Source organism: Rhizophagus irregularis, chromosome 5 (genome assembly GCF_026210795.1).
Source record: "Rhizophagus irregularis chromosome 5, complete sequence".
Taxonomy (NCBI): Eukaryota; Fungi; Glomeromycota; class Glomeromycetes; order Glomerales; family Glomeraceae; genus Rhizophagus; species Rhizophagus irregularis.
Window position 1 is genome coordinate 2,608,538 of NC_089433.1, and position 16,580 is coordinate 2,625,117.

The window sequence follows — 16,580 nt, forward strand, 5'->3', positions numbered from 1 at the left end:
TGTTTGTCTGAGATGTATTATCGTTTATCGCAACATCATGAAACTTTTGCCATAATTCAATTTGGGATGGCCTCATCCAGAAAAGACCGGTAAGATGATTATCATCACCCTCTACTCTTGCTTCTACAAACTAGCCATTATCTTCACGTTGCATTTTCATTAACTTATCATATGTTTCAGCAGCATCAGTTTTTATTAGTTTTTGATCACATCAAAAAAGACAAATTGCATTATATACATTTTTGGGGTGAATTGTTGTATCAGGAAACCGTTTTTGAAGCATGCGAATTATTGGACCTGCTCCACAGCCAATATTAACAAGAAATTCTATTTCTTCAAGCATTTCTGGGTTGAGACAGCGATCTAATGTTATGTTTCTATTCCCGTTTCCATATAGTGGGTGATTGTGTTCTTTGTGTATAGAAGTAATTCGTATAATACCTTTATTATAGTTAAGATTAACCTTCCATGAGCATTTTATCTTCACACTATCCCGTTCACGGGTTTCTTCTATATCAGCTCTTTTCTTTGCGCAATATTCACCTGAATTTTGGCACTCAAAAGTTCGACGTATAACTTCACCATGACTATTTTTTTCAAGACGATGTTTTACAACTCCAAATCCAACTACCTTTGAATAAATTTTAACTTGTTTTTCAGCTAATTCCCAATCTTCAAATGTATCACCTTTTTCTAAACCAAGTATTGCACATTTTTTGTTAGAATCTTCAATACTTGAACTTGACAAAGTGCTTTCACTCTCAAAATCTTCTTGTAGCTTGTTAACATCTGAAATCTCCTCCTCTTCTGAGGAATATACATCAAAAATGGAACGTTTGTGCATATTTTTATCCATTCTGGTACTTTGTAACTCTGTGATTAAAGTATTTCTGTGATTGTGATTAAATAAAATAAAAAAAAGAAAACACGTATAAATTTGTTTTAATTATACATATTCTTCGTTGTAATTTGCCAATTTTGGCATCAATACTGATGATGGTCACGATGTTTCACATAGTCACGCATATCACATTATCACGTATTTATATTTAGTCAAACTTGTAACACATACGCATAATCACATGATTTAATTATACCGGCGAAAATCACCACCGGTGATTTTTTGACATTCTTTTTAAGTAATTATAAATTATAAAAAAAGTGCATTGCAATATTGCAATACAATTTTTATATTATTAAAATCATATAAAAAATGAGTTGCGATATTGCTTAATCAGTGCAAGGATATTATTAAAAGATATAATAAAACAATTAGCTTCAAACAAATAATGGATTTGCAGATGAAATATATATATAATCACGTGATCATTCCTCGTGTTGATTATAAAGCACAATTGTTAGTTTGGACAAATTCTCAAACAGAAAAATTAAATTCTACTTGTAGATATATGTTTAAAAGAAAAGCGTCATTGCCACTTACTACTCCTAATAGTATTATACATTCATCATTGATTACGCTATTAAAGATATTAATACGATTCAAGCTCAAAGACAGTTAAGTAGATTATATAATCAAGTGATATCAAAGGGTATGATGAAAGATATTTTTGAAATAGATTGTAAACAATTGCAAAGTGAATTATTGTCTAATAAATCTCCATTAGCAACATAGAATATCAGTCTGAAAGACTTACAAGTAAAACACTGTTTATTAGCTCATGTTTTAGCACTTTTATACGACAATATGTTAACCATAAAATCAAGTGGTGTGAAAGTTAATCAGATTCAAGGGGGATTATTACCAATAGTAGAAATATGTACACATAAAGAAATATTTTCAAATGGAATTAGTAAGGGACTGAAAGGAAAAAATGTTTATTTCGTTAGTCAGTTGATGTCGTCAGATGGTATACGTCTTCTGAGATATAAAGATTTAAAATACAGGACTAAGATAAATACACAGGGTAGATCCCTCGTTGGTTCAAGTTTATAGAAACCAAACTTATTAAAGATCCTTTAAAATCTAAGAAAGTGAAAACTGATTATCAATTAGGATATAATATACATAGTGTAAATACAAAAATTGATAATTTAAAAACAAAAAATTGGATAACAACCTTTCATGATCAAACAGGTAAACCTATAATAGGACGTGTTTTAGATAATCCAAATGAGGACAGAATTCGTATAGAACATTGGATACAAGACCTAGAAAATGATCAAATATCACCATCAGTACAGTTACCAATCCTTAAAAAATGTGGAGGATGTGAAGTGAAAACGAATCAGATCAGAAATAAAAGAAATAACACTAAAGTAAGGTGTATAGCAGATATTAGTATAGAGAATTGTGTTAAAGTTAATGCAAATTCAATTCAAAATGATCGTTATATAGCAGATATGGCTATTTACGAGACGTTAGCTCAAGCAGAATGTAAATACTACAGAAAAACATCTATGAATGAATGTATTATTGAAAAAGTGAATGGTTTGTTAAAATATATACATTCAAGTGATTATCGTAATGCGTTAATAATAGAAATTGCAAATAGTTTAATGCAAGAAACTGATATAGAGATTTATACAGATGGGTCAATGAAAAATATAGCGACTAACGAAATAATAATGGGTTGTACGTTTGTAATTAGCGCTCCTATAAAGAAAAGTTTTAATTGTGGAATTACAGATAATCCTTCATCTAATAAGGCTGAATTAATGGCAGTAATTTTAAGTTAAATAACCTGTCCTAAAGCTGCAAATGTCGAAATATATAGTGATTCTCAATGGGTGGTTAATACATTTGATGAATTAAATTTTTTAACGATTAAAGATATAGAAAGATTAAAAGTTAATTATAAGGTTTTATGGTTATGTTTATTCAAGATAATTAGGATCTATAGTCTCAAAGTAAAGATAACTAAAGTTAAAGCGCATAGTGATTGTGATTATAACAAAGAAGCAGATAAACTCGCTAAATCTGATGCTGAGAAAAATGTATTAATAATAGAGGATAAATTGTTATTACACAATGGTACGGTTTGTTGGAGAAATATGCCTATAGAACGTAACCCTATCCTTATGATAAAGGGAATAAAGGACGCTCAATTTATAGAAGAATTCCTAATGCTACACCATAATGAAGTTTATAGACAATCAGATTTATTAAGGTTGATAGATTGGAAAATATAAATCAATATGATACATTGTTTGAGGATCATTATTTACAATCATTTAGGATTAAAAAATTTGCTGTAATGAATTACCAACTTGTGCTAATTTAAAAAAGCGAAAGCCAGATCTATATGATGAAAATTGGAGATGTAATTTTTGTAAAATAGAAGAAGAAACCTTTGACCATTTTTGGAAATGTAGTAAGATTCAAAATGTGGTGCAAGATATACTCATACGATTAAAAATTTTTTTAGTTAAAATTATACAGGAGTATTCAAGAGAGGATATAGATATACAAGAATTAAAAGTTAAAATTAATGAGCTTGATATGTGGGATATTGGACGCTTATATGATTTTACATTTTTAATGAAGAATCAAGTTAGTTGTCAGTTAATAGAATTATTAAGGTGCTACAAAATAACTGAAGAAAAATTGTTGTATAAGGTACTGAAACAAATAACTGGGAAAGTTTTATTAGAATTCAAAGTGCTTATTTGGGAACCAAGGAACGAGTTACAAATAAAGGAAGAAAAGCAGTGCGGTATTAGCGGTAAGGATAAAAAAGCAAAGTCACATAATAAACGCACTGAAGTGGATGTTAAAAATGTTGGCTGTAATATGTTAGAAAGTAATTGGAATAAATGGAATGATTTGGCATTCCATCGTGGCGGTCATTAGGCAAATTTTTAGGTAGATCATGACAGTCACCTTTGAATTTAAGGTCGCATCATGGTTTTTAACAATGATGTGATCGTTTAGATGACAGGTCGACTTGTTCTTTATGAAAAGTAGTCTTGTTTCATAATGCTTAATTCTTATATGTATTTGTTTATCTTATATTTTGTAAGTTTATATATGTAAGTAAGCGTGATTATAATAGGACATGATCGCATCTATAATAAAGTATTAAAAAAAAAAAAAAATGAGTTGTGATATTGCGATTCACATTTTTATATTAAATCATATAAAAAGGTGAATTGCAATACCGCAACTCACTTTTTTTATATAAAATCAATATAAAAAAGTGAATCGCGATACCGCAACTCACTTTTTTTATATAAAATCAATATAAAAAAGTGAATCGCGATACCGCAACTCACTTTTTTTATATAAAATCAATATAAAAAAGTGAATCGCGATACCGCAACTCACTTTTTTTATATAAAATAAATATAAAAAAGTGAATTGTGATACTGCAACTCACTTTTTTTTATATTTAGTTATTACTAAATTCATAAAATCTATAAATAACTTAATCAGGACCAGGTTCAGAAACCAGGTCCAGGACTGGTCCTAACAGGACCTGGTCCGCAGGTCCGTTCAATAGGACTTATAGGTCCCAGGACCAGGACCAGACTAGAACCAACCTAACCATCCCTAATAATTATAATATAAAAATTTTGATTTTAAGACAAAAAAGTTTTCCATTTTGAAATTAATATTTTTAAATTATAATTATATTTTTTTTATCTAAAAATACAATAAAATTTACTGTTTCATAAGTTTTTGAAAAAAATCATTTTTTTTATTTTATTTTTTTATTTAAACTGTTTACAGTAATTCAAAAATAGCAATAAACTCTTTATGATAATTTAAAAATAACAATAACATTTTTATAGTTTTAAAAATTTTTAAGTAATATATAAATAGGTCATAAAAAATTAGCAAAATTTTACTATTAGTTTTACGTATTTTTTCAAAACCTAATGTATAAAGTAGGTAAAACTTTATAATAAATGTAAAATTTAGTAAAATTATATTAAAAATTATATATAATTATGAAATTATAATAAATTCTTATAAAAAAACAGTTATATTAGAGTTGTTGCTCTCAAAAAGAACTTTAAAAATGTTTTGATTTGACGAAAAAGCCATGTTTCTTCAAAAATAGTACTAATAATTTAGTGAAAAAAAATGGTTCATGTGATCAGCAGAAAGAGTTTTTTCCCTGTCAATAATATATTGAATTAATATGGTTTAATATTTTTTTTATTAATATTAATAATTAATTTTTTTTGCAAATGGTTTTTTTTTAATTTTATACCTTTTTTTTTTTAATATTACTAGTATTCACCTGTTGTCTATGATAACGATTAATATGTATTAATAAAATGGCATAATTCCGGCCAGAATTAAAAGATCTGTAAATAATTTCCTTTTTTGGAAATTCGCATAACTGTCAATTTCCTTTTATGGAATTCTGTATAACCCTAAAATTTCAGTTTTTGCCGTAAAATTTCCTTTTTTGGTCTTGTGTAATATTGGCAATGAAAGTAGGGTTACACACTTTAAATGACTTATTTATATGGTTAATCTAAACATAACATCCATGTGATTGCAGTATTTTTTAATATATAATAATATTAACAGAAAAATTTTGATAATTGCATTCTATTGGATGGATATCGTTTATGATAATTTGTTTGTATAGTATATAAACTTAATATTAATAAAGTACACTGGCTACTTGAACAAAAGTAGCGGAAATTAACATTTTATTAATTACTTTAAAATTTATATAATAATAATATCCGAAATTTTAATATGTAATAATGTAAACAATACAGAATATATATTTAAAATTTTATTGTTCAACTATATTAATTAAAGAAAACTCAGAAAAAAATTTTAACAATTATCTATATATTATATAATAAAAATAAACAAATAGTCTGATACTGCCAGTTTATTTGGAATTATATATAATAATTAAGGTTGCTTGCCAAAACCTTCTTAATAACTGCCGAAACCTATACGGAAAATGCCAAAACTATATTAAATCATATTAAAAATCCTGCCGAAACTTTGCCGAAATGCCAAAACCCCTATTTGCCGAAACTGCCAAAACTCTGCCAAAACTATAGTAAACATATAGTAAAATCTTGCCGAAATTTATCGCAGGATTTTGGAGAGGTTTCGGCAAGCAACCTTAATAATAATAATAACAGAAATTTTAATATGTGGCAGTACAGGATCTTAATTAGTATATATACATCTAATTTCTTATTTCTAGTTGTTTTTATATGGATTATAAAAAAAATTGAGAAAAAATTAAATTTTAAAAACAATAATAGTACTCTTTACTAGAGCTCTGCAACCTGACCTGACAGATCAGGTGACCTGACGGGTTGATCTGAAATATTCAGGTCAGGTCATCAAATTCATGACCTGATACGAGTCAGGTCAGTGCTAGTCGGTACCTGACTTGACCCATTGACTTGACATATATTTGGATCAAATAAATTAAAAACACTAAAACTAATAGTTTCAGCATTTTTACATGTAAAATCAAAAGGAAAAATGCTGAAACTAATGATTCTGATGTTTTTACATGTAAAATTGAAAAAAAACACTGAAACTAATAGTTTCGGCATTTTTACATGTAAAATAAAAATGAAAAATACCAGAACTAATGATTCCAGCATTTTTACATGTAAATTGAAAAAAAAATGCTGAAACTATCAGTTTTGGCATTTTTACATGTAAAATCAAAAAGAAAATCGCTGGAACTAATGATTTCAGCATTTTTACATGTAAAATTGAAAAAAATGCTGAAACTAATAGTTTCAGCATTTTTACATGTAAAATCAAAATGAAAAATGCTGGAACTAATGATTCCAGCATTTTTACATATAAATACAAAAAAAAATGCCAAAACTAATAGTTTCGGCATTTTTATATGTAAAATCAAAATGAAAAATGCCAGAACTAATGATTCTAGCATTTTTACATGTAAAATCAAAATAAAAAATGCCAGAACTAATGATTCTGGCATTTTTACATGTAAAATCAAAAAAAATGCTGAAACTATCAGTTTTAGCATTTTTACATGTAAAATCAATATGAAAAATGCCAGAACTAATGATTCCGACGTTTTTACATATAAAATTGAAAAAAAATGAAAAATGCTGGAACTAATGATTCCAGCATTTTTGCATTTAAGATCAAAAAAAATGCCAAAAAAAATAGTTTCAGCATTTTTATATATAAAAATAAAAGTAAAATGCCAGAACCTGATATTTTTTCAATAAAAATTAAAAAAAATCTTTTTTTTTAATTAAAAATGTTGAACCTGACGTTTTTTGTATAATTAATAAAAAAAACGTTACAAAACATTTTTTTAATTGAAATATTTAATAATAAAACTTCAGGTAACTTGAATTACCCAAAGTGACCTGAATACTTTTAGGTCAAATGGGTCAGGTTGGGTCAGAACAGTTTACCCGACCCAACCTGACCTAAAAAAAAATTTCAGTTCAGGTTAATCAGGTAACCTAACTTGACCTGACCTGTGCAGAGCTCTACTTTTTACAGAAACTTTAAGTTTTCAAGTGATATACTTTCGATATCATTTCGATATTATTTTGATATCATTTCAATATTGATTTAATATCAATACGATATCAAAATAAAATATTATCACTTTAATATCAAAATGATATTGAAATAGTATCAAAATGATATCAAAATAATAATAGAAATGACATTGAAATAACATCTTTAAGTTTAATTTAAAGATGTCATTTTGATATCATTTTAATTATCATTTCGATATTATTTCAATATCGATTTAATATTGAAATAATACCATTAAGATAAACTTGACAATATCGATTCTATATTGATTAAAAATGTTAAGTTTCTGTAAAGCTGTTGCTAATTACTAAATTACTTTTTTTAATTAATATAGTTATAGAACTATAAAATTTTGAATATATATTCTTTATTATCTATATTATTATATATTAAAATTTCACGTATTATTAATATGTATATTTTTGATTAATTAATAAAATATGATGAATTCCTGCTACTTTTGTCCAAGTAGTGTATATATAGATTATTAAAAAAAAAAATAATAATTATAGAACTAAAACAAATTATAAATTATATTTTTAATCATTTTTTAAAAATTAAAATCAAAGTTATATAATTTTCTTATAACTTGAACTTTATAATTTTAAAAATTAAATTACTGAATATTAAAATATTTGCAAAAAACAATTTTTTGAGTTTTAATAAAAAAGGTGATTTTAGTTAAAAATTTATTATAATTTATATATTATTTATATTAACTGAATTTTTTTTTATAAATATTTTTGAGTATTACCAAATATCACCAGCGGTGATTGTCATCATATGTAACATATATAGCAGGCTTTCCGATTTTTGAATAATCACATGATGATCGCATATGTATTATTTTTAGTTTTTTATTTAATAAATTATCTGTTATGGCACCATAATAAATAACTAAAATTTACATTTTCTAGTAATTTTTAAATGACATAATACTGATATAATTGTTTGTATATAGATATGTATTTTATTGGCTGGATATCGTATGTATCACACATGTGATAGCTGTACTAATTTATTTTAATTGTGACACAAAAATTTTAATAGCAAAGGACATAAAGATGTGATATGTAATTATTTTTAGAAGGTTGTAAGGTTGCAACTATTACAACATACATACAACACTTTTGTTGTAATTGCAATACAATATTATAATTATTATATAGTATTATAATACTATTAAAATTGTAATTATTATATAGTGTTGTAATTATTTTTAATTATACAAATATGTATTATAATATATTAATTATTTTTTTTTATGATGATATTTATTCTATAAAAACTTATTTTTGTAATTTTTATTTTTCAAAAAGAAAATTTTTGAATAATCATAAGTGTTGTAATATTACAACACTTTAACTTTAAAAGTAGTAATAGATTGCAACCCTTACTATTACAACATAAGGTAGTAATTATCAATTACATACTACATCTTTAAAAGGACAATAAAAAAAATTGATCTTTCAGGTCTTGTTTAAACATATTACAAAGGAATCTGGCTATTGGAGGTGAAATCCAGAAGTTATAAACACTTGAAACCTTCTTATAAAATGAAAATAAGTATAGTACGTTTATATTATTTGACTTTACAAAGAATTTTTGACAAAAAATAGTTGAAATCAAATAAAGATATATTTTGACACTCCAGGTTCTTCTTAAGTGTAAGTTATAAAGTTTTAAATAAGTTTAGTGTCAAAAAAATTCTTTATTAATAGAACTCCCTATCATTTAAAGGATCAGATAGGATTTTTAGAAATTTTTTTTCCTTTATTAATAAACTAATTATTTCTTTCTCTTTTTTAGGAGTTGACTTATGAATTTCATCAGTATATTCTGTTAAAAGCTTAAACAACATCCTTTAAATAAAGTGAAAGGAGTTTTATAACTACAATTATTGGTAAAAAATATAATTTAAATTTTGTGTCAGGTTTTGATTGTAATGATATTATCGTTAATTTATCAATATACACATATGCTAAATAAATAATTTTATATTCCTTTGAAAGGTGTAAATGAGCTCTAATTTTGAATCAAAAATCATGCAAATTGAATCATTAAATAAGGAGATATTTACGTTCAAATGCAAGAGTTTATGTTAAATTGATAGTAAATATGTTGAGCATATTTATTAAGGAACTAATGATTCAATAGATCTTATTCTTTCCTTTCAAATAAATATAAATTCATTTTTCTAGCATGCATATATGTTGAGTTATTTATGATTTTGCAACAGGAATTATAATGGATTTTTAATTTATATGGAAGGTACATATTAGCATTTTTTGCTTCTGTTAAAATAAACCTTAAAATTTTTGAATTTATTTCAGATTTTAATAAAATTTTTTTTGCAAATATATTTTATTAATATTTATTAGTTTGCAAGATTTAAAGTACGATTATTATGTGAGTTTTTAAATCTGCCAGTCATTTACATTAAAAAATTATGTAAAATGCATTAAATTAAAAGTTACTACTTGCAAAAATCGGTCAATAATAATTCAATTTGAATAAAACTTTGTATGATTAAAATTTAAAGTGCAATAAATTTATTTGCAATATTTGAGGTCATATTAATATGTAGAATTTTATGCAATGTCTTGTAACAGCATTTTATATCATGTGATAAAATCAGAAAATGATTGGCAAATTAATGTGATAAATGAGAAAGCCTGCTATACTAGTATCATATGTAAAATATTTTTTGAATTTTCAAAAATTTTTAACTGAAATATTATTCTAATTAAAAAAAATAATATAAATATTATTATCATATCGGCGGATTTGTTCACTTTTGCATAATGCTAAATTTTGAATGATTTTCATAATATCCGTCACCCAAAACCGGTTTGTAATGTCATGAAATCACCTGATTGAATATCACTTGACTAAATAATAAGTCGAGTGAAAATCTACATTTGCAAAACTTAAATTATTTAACGTAAAATAGACACAAAAAAACCCATTTCGTTAACAAAAAACCCATTTCTCACCTGCATAGTATTTTTAATGTGTATTATTAGAAAGTAAGTATGTTTTAATAAAACAAAAAGTAAAATAAAAATTTATATAGACGCAATAGCTATGAATATTTATAAAAGTATTCTAAGACTCATTTAATATTTAAAAAATTTTTTTTTTATAATAACTTTCATAAAATTGTCCATTTTTTGCATTTTTCAAAACATATTATTAATTTTTATTTATCTTGCTGTAGACAAAATAGGAACTTTTATATTCAAACAAATTGTAAGCATATGTATTATTGATTTTTACACAAAAAAGATTTAGAAGCTATTGTATAAAGTGAGATTCCACAACAGATATTATCAGTATTGCTAAGAATAATATTTATTGTATTTTAGCTTAAAAGAACTATTTATCAAATTTATCAAATTATTGTATTAATAAAACCAAATAAAAATTTTTTTAATGTTCGTCCCAGGTCCTACTGCGCCATATGTAATAATTTGTGTAACAAAAGTACCTTAAAATAAACATGTTAATTAGAGGGTGAACAAATCCGCCGATATGTTATATGTAAATTTATAAGTAGAACAAGTTTTCTTTAGATTATAAAGGCTATTATTTAGATAATTTTTGAGAAAAACAGGAAAGTTTAATTTTATAAGTAAATACAATTTTTTGTTTTAAAAAAGATTTTTTTTAGTTAAATTTTCAAAATTTTAGTATGATTAGTATCTATTCAGATTTATTTTGCATATTTATTATTTAAATTAAAATTTTTTTAAAAAAAATTTATGATGTGTTTTTTAACTTTAGCCAAAATTATAATTTTCAACTAGAATTAAATAGTGTAATGATGATTATTACTGGTGATATTGATATTTTTTTTAATAAATCAAATTTATTACTCTTATAATAAGATAAAATGCTAGATATTTTGTTATCAAAATAATATATTTTATTTATTTCTTTATTTATTATAATATATATATGTACTACTATGTATAATAAAAAATAAGTGTGCTTCTGATCCTGTTTATATATAAAACTAAAATTAAGTCAATTTTGGTCTTTAAAATGATCAAAATAATCAAAATAATTTTGATTTAAACTTTTTAAAAGTTGAAATAATTAAAATTATATTAAAGTTAAGGTTGCTTGTCTGAACCACTTCAAAATCCTACGATTAGTTTCATCAAAATTTTACTATAGATTTATTATAGTTTCGGCAGAGTTTCGGCAGTTTTGGCATTTATAATAAGTTTCAGCAGTTTCGTCTTTCTCCAAAGTTTTGACAGTTTTTTAATATAACTTTAATATAGTTTCAGCAGAATTTCGCTTTTCGGCGAAACACCATCTTGCCTAAACCCCTAGGTTTTGACAAGCAACCTTAATTAAAGTTATATGATTTTTATATTAAAATTTATTATTAAACTTTAAAACTGATTATCTTATTATCTAATAGTTAAATTTTAATTTTAATACCATCCAATTCATCTTGCTGAAAGAGTTAAAGAGGATTTCAAAAAATAGATAAAAAAGTTTTATTTTGAATTTGCTTAATATATATTATAATAAATGTATATTAAATAAATATTTTTTTTATGATTTTTTAATATAAAATAAATAAAAAAAACATTTTGCTCTTTTATTTTCAGAATTCTATTTAATATTTTTACAAAAAAAATAATTTAAAAAACAAATTATTATTTAATAAAAGAAATTTAATAATTTCAATTTATGCAAATTATCACTAAAATTGGTTAATATTTCTTTTTACTGGATTATTGTAAAATTTAAAGTTATTAAAGTTCTATGTTTTTAATTTTACTATAAAAGAATGTAAACTAATTTAAATTTTAAATGATTTATTTTTGAATTATTTTAATTAAAAATAAATTAATTATAGTTTTTATTTAGTTTTTGAATTTTTATTTAATTTTAGTTTTTTTTTTTTGCAGCACATATGATAGATCTTTATTAAGATTTTTAAAAAAAATTTATACAATACATATAAAACTAATATAAATTCTAATTTAGCAAAGAACTACACTACCTGCTAACTTCGAGCAAGAACTATACGCGCACTACAGCGAAGAATTTAAGTAGTGTTCTGCACAAATTGATTCGTGATATAGTATGATCCTAATTGTTTCTGAATAATAAAAACATATTTTGTGAATAACTTTTAATCTAGCAGTCCAATTTTGATGACCTTTTTTTATTTTGATTAGGCAATAAAACCTATCAATTAAAAAAAAGATCATCCACTAGATCCTGAGATAATAATTTTTGAAGGTTGAATCGAGTCTGAATTGAATTGAATTTCAGAAGAGAAATTTGATTTATGTAGAACATTAGATTTAGGTTAGGGGAGTAAGTTCACCTTTTAGGTGTTCTTTCTTAAAGAGGTCTCATTTCTTTCAGTCTACACCATAAGTGTCTTCAAGGACTTACTGCTATTGCAGATGAAACTATTCAAACCAAATAGAAGTAAAGAGGCAATAACAACATCAGCAAGTTTTAAAAGTGTTGCTTTACATAATTATAGTGCATCAGTAAGATTTTGGGTGGTGTATAATAGTGTTAATTAACACCAATTAACACTAGTGTTGTTTAACGCCTTAAAAATGTAGAAAAACTAACCCTATAATAACCGACACTTAAGGTTGCTTGTCTAAACCTCCTCAAAATCCTACGATTAGTTTCGTCAAAATTTTACTATAGATTTATTATAGTTTCGGCAGAGTTTCAGCAGTTTCGGCATTTATAATAAGTTTCGGCAGTTTCGCCTTTCTCCAAAGTTTCGCCAGTTTTTTAATATAACTTTAATATAGTTTCGGCAGAATTTCACTTTTCGGCAAAACGCCATCTTGCCTAAACCCCTAGGTTTCGGCAAGCAACCTTACTGACACTATCAAAAAACGTGTATAAAAACGGTAGATTAATGTTAAACAATGCGTATCATGTGTTAGTTTATTTATATTGTACAATATAATTTTTTATTAATAAACTCGATAAACAATGTGTATATTAACGCGAAAATAATGTATTGTTTTATTATTTTATTAACACTAATTCATTATATTACAAATTTGTATTATTTAAATATTCTAATTTCTAATTAACTAAACTAATGTCTAATGTAAAAAAATCACCTAAAAAAAGAAAGTAACGTAAGCTTTCTTCGATAGCTGCGCCTAAAATCACAAATACGCGTAGAAAATATCTATGACCTTCAGTTTAACGAAGATCGCCTTCCATAATCCAAGTATAAGTTTTTACGTTCATCAATGATAAATTTGTATGCTGAATAGCTATACATTTTGCGTATCTCCAACAACTTTGTATCGCCCGGACATTTTTCCATCCACTTTAGTTCTCTATTCATTTTTTTCTCTTTAACTCATTTCACACACTCCGAAATTGGTCCATTTTTGCTAAATCACTAAAACAAAAAATTTGAAAAATAAGTTTTGCAACGAAAGTTGTTGCGAAACCTGCCGTTCCTCAAAATCAAACATCAGACGGTACCTATAAAATAAGAGAAAGGAAATGTTAGTAAAAATTTCCTAAAAAAATTCCGAAATGAATAAAACTTACCCATTACAAATTCCCAGTGATTTGTACTCCTGGAACCTAAAAGAATGAAAAGGAAACGTTAGAAAATGTTTCTATTACAAAAATATATACATGATAAGCTTCACAACATTTGCGAAACTTACCCATAATCATCCAGAATCCAAAACACTCCGAAGTCTAAATAAAAGAAAAAGAGGAAATGTTAGTAAACATTTCCTAATTAAAAAAATAAAAAAACAACGGTAGTTTCGTAACAAACGTACGAAACTTACCGTTTTCCGAATTTCTAAACTCCTATAACTGAACCTACAAAAAGAAATAAACGTTTAGTTAGAACGTTCCTAATAAAAAATAAAAAAATATTAATTTTAAAAGTTTTGAAGCGAAATGCTTCGAAACTTACCATTTCGTTTTCCTCCAAAATCGAATATGCCGAAGGTTCATTTTTCTCGTCACATCTTTTATTCCAAATATTTATTCTACATTGATCATAATAGAAATACCAAAGATCATCAATTAAATTTTTAACTTCTATTTTCGATGAATCTTGCTAAATCTGTCTCTACAAAAAAAAATTATAGGAAACATTAATAACGTTTCCTAAAAAAATTAATTTAAAAAAGTTTCGAGGTGAACGCCTAGAAACTTACCCTTTCTTTTCCAAGTCAAATACGCCAAAAAGACCTAAAAAAAGAAAGATTAGGAAGCGTTAGAAACGTTTCCTAAAAAAAAAAAAATATTAAAAGTTTCAAGGCGAAACGTCTTGAAACTTACCATTTCATTTTCAAAATCAAATACGCAAAGTCTTACAAAAAAATTATAGGAAACGTTAGTTTCCTAAATTTTTTTAAAAAAAAATAAAATTAAAAAATGTTTTGAAGCCTTCGCTTCGAAACTTACCATTTGGAAAATGGGAGAACGAGAGAGAGCGAAAAATCAAGTAAATTTACCACTCAGTGACTTATTTTTAATTAACCTTTAGTGACTTAAAAAGTTTTTATATCACAAAAGTCGGTACAATTAATGATTTAAACTTGTACCTATGCCATGATTGGTGTAAAAGAAACATAAAGATAAGGGAAGGGGAAACGAAAGGGAGAAAAAAGAAATTTAAAAAAAAAAGTTTAAAAAAGTTTCGAAGCAAACGTTTCGAAACTTACCATTTGGGAAATGGGAGAATGAAAAGGGAAGGGGATAACGAAAAGGGAAGGATAACGAAAGAGAAAGAGAAGGGGAGAACGAAAAGGGAAAGGGGAGAAAGGGCGAAAAAAAAAATTAAGCTTTGCTAAAAAAAGCTTAAATCTTTTTTTTCGCTATACCGCAGCACCGCAGCAGGCGCAGCGGTAGTTATTAATTTTATTATCACGTGATACACGTGATATGTAGATTTATATAAATAGGGGCTTTTCCCGAAATTTTTTTTATATTTTTTTCTAATGTATGTATATATATGCTTTATATATACATATATAATTAATATATATCTATTAACTTTAATACTTTACGAAAAAAGCCCCTCTATAAATAGGTAGAGCATAAAGCCTATAGGAGAGCTATTGCGCTCCCTCCGCCTGTTTTATAGCGATAAAAAGAGGGAGTCTTCAGTAAGTAAGCGTTTGATGTGTATTTGTACACATTAATTATTAATATTGAACAACACAATAAACTACACCTAGTATTAAAAAATATGTATAATGTTAAAAAATACTAATAAAAATGAGTGTTTTTCTATACTAAATTGCAGTATAACAAACTTTGTATTTATATGTACTGCTTAATACCATTTAATATATGTTAAACTAAATTCTATGTTGAAAAATATGTATACTGTTAATAAATGGCAATAACAACTAGTGTATTTTTATATTAAATTTTAATATTGCAACATTTTGTGTTTATTTACATTAATTAATGGCATTAAACTATATTGTATATCATATTAAACTATACTTAACATCAAACAACATAAAAAAACTTGTATAATTATACGTATATAACAGCATTCAGTATTAATCATTACAGTATACAGTATTAAACAATAGGATATATCATATTAAACAACCCCTTAATGTTAATTAACACTATAATTATGTAAAGCAACACTTTTAAAACTTGCTGATGTGTTAATTAACATTAAGGAGTTGTTTAATACGATATATCCTATTGTTTAATACTGTATACTGTAATGATTAACACTAAATGCTGTTATATACGTATAATTTTACAAGTTTTTTTATGTTGTTTGATAACAAGTATAATTCAATATGATATGCAATGTAGTTTAATGCCATCAATCAATGTAAACAAACACAAAATGTTGTTTTATTAAAATTTAGTATAAAAATACACTAGCTGTTATTTCTATTTATTAATACTATACATATTTTTCAACACATAATATTGATAGTTTAACATATTGTTAAATGCCAATAAACAATGTATATAAATATGAAATTTGTTAACTGCAATTTAGTATGGAAATACACTCATTTTTATTAGTGTTTTTTAATATTATACATATTTTTTAATATTAGGTGTA

The 16,580-nt window shown here is 25.1% G+C and overlaps 2 protein-coding genes across 2 annotated transcripts; one reads left to right on the forward strand and one right to left on the reverse strand.

The window, feature by feature from the left end:
• Positions 1 to 3,460: 3,460 nt before the first annotated feature.
• Positions 3,461 to 3,811, forward strand: OCT59_025098 (uncharacterized protein; the record flags this gene model as incomplete). Its single annotated transcript, XM_066136130.1, has 1 exon — positions 3,461 to 3,811. The coding sequence occupies one exon, from the start codon at positions 3,461 to 3,463 to the stop codon at positions 3,809 to 3,811; it is 351 nt and encodes a 116-aa protein (XP_065991863.1).
• A 10,171-nt stretch (positions 3,812 to 13,982) lies between these two features.
• OCT59_025099 (uncharacterized protein) lies at positions 13,983 to 14,944 on the reverse strand (the record flags this gene model as incomplete). The annotated part of the gene is made up of 7 exons (XM_066136139.1): positions 13,983 to 13,993; positions 14,063 to 14,098; positions 14,185 to 14,218; positions 14,445 to 14,572; positions 14,692 to 14,725; positions 14,816 to 14,878; positions 14,942 to 14,944. The coding sequence occupies 7 exons, from the start codon at positions 14,942 to 14,944 to the stop codon at positions 13,983 to 13,985; spliced, it is 309 nt and encodes a 102-aa protein (XP_065991864.1).
• Positions 14,945 to 16,580: the final 1,636 nt, after the last annotated feature.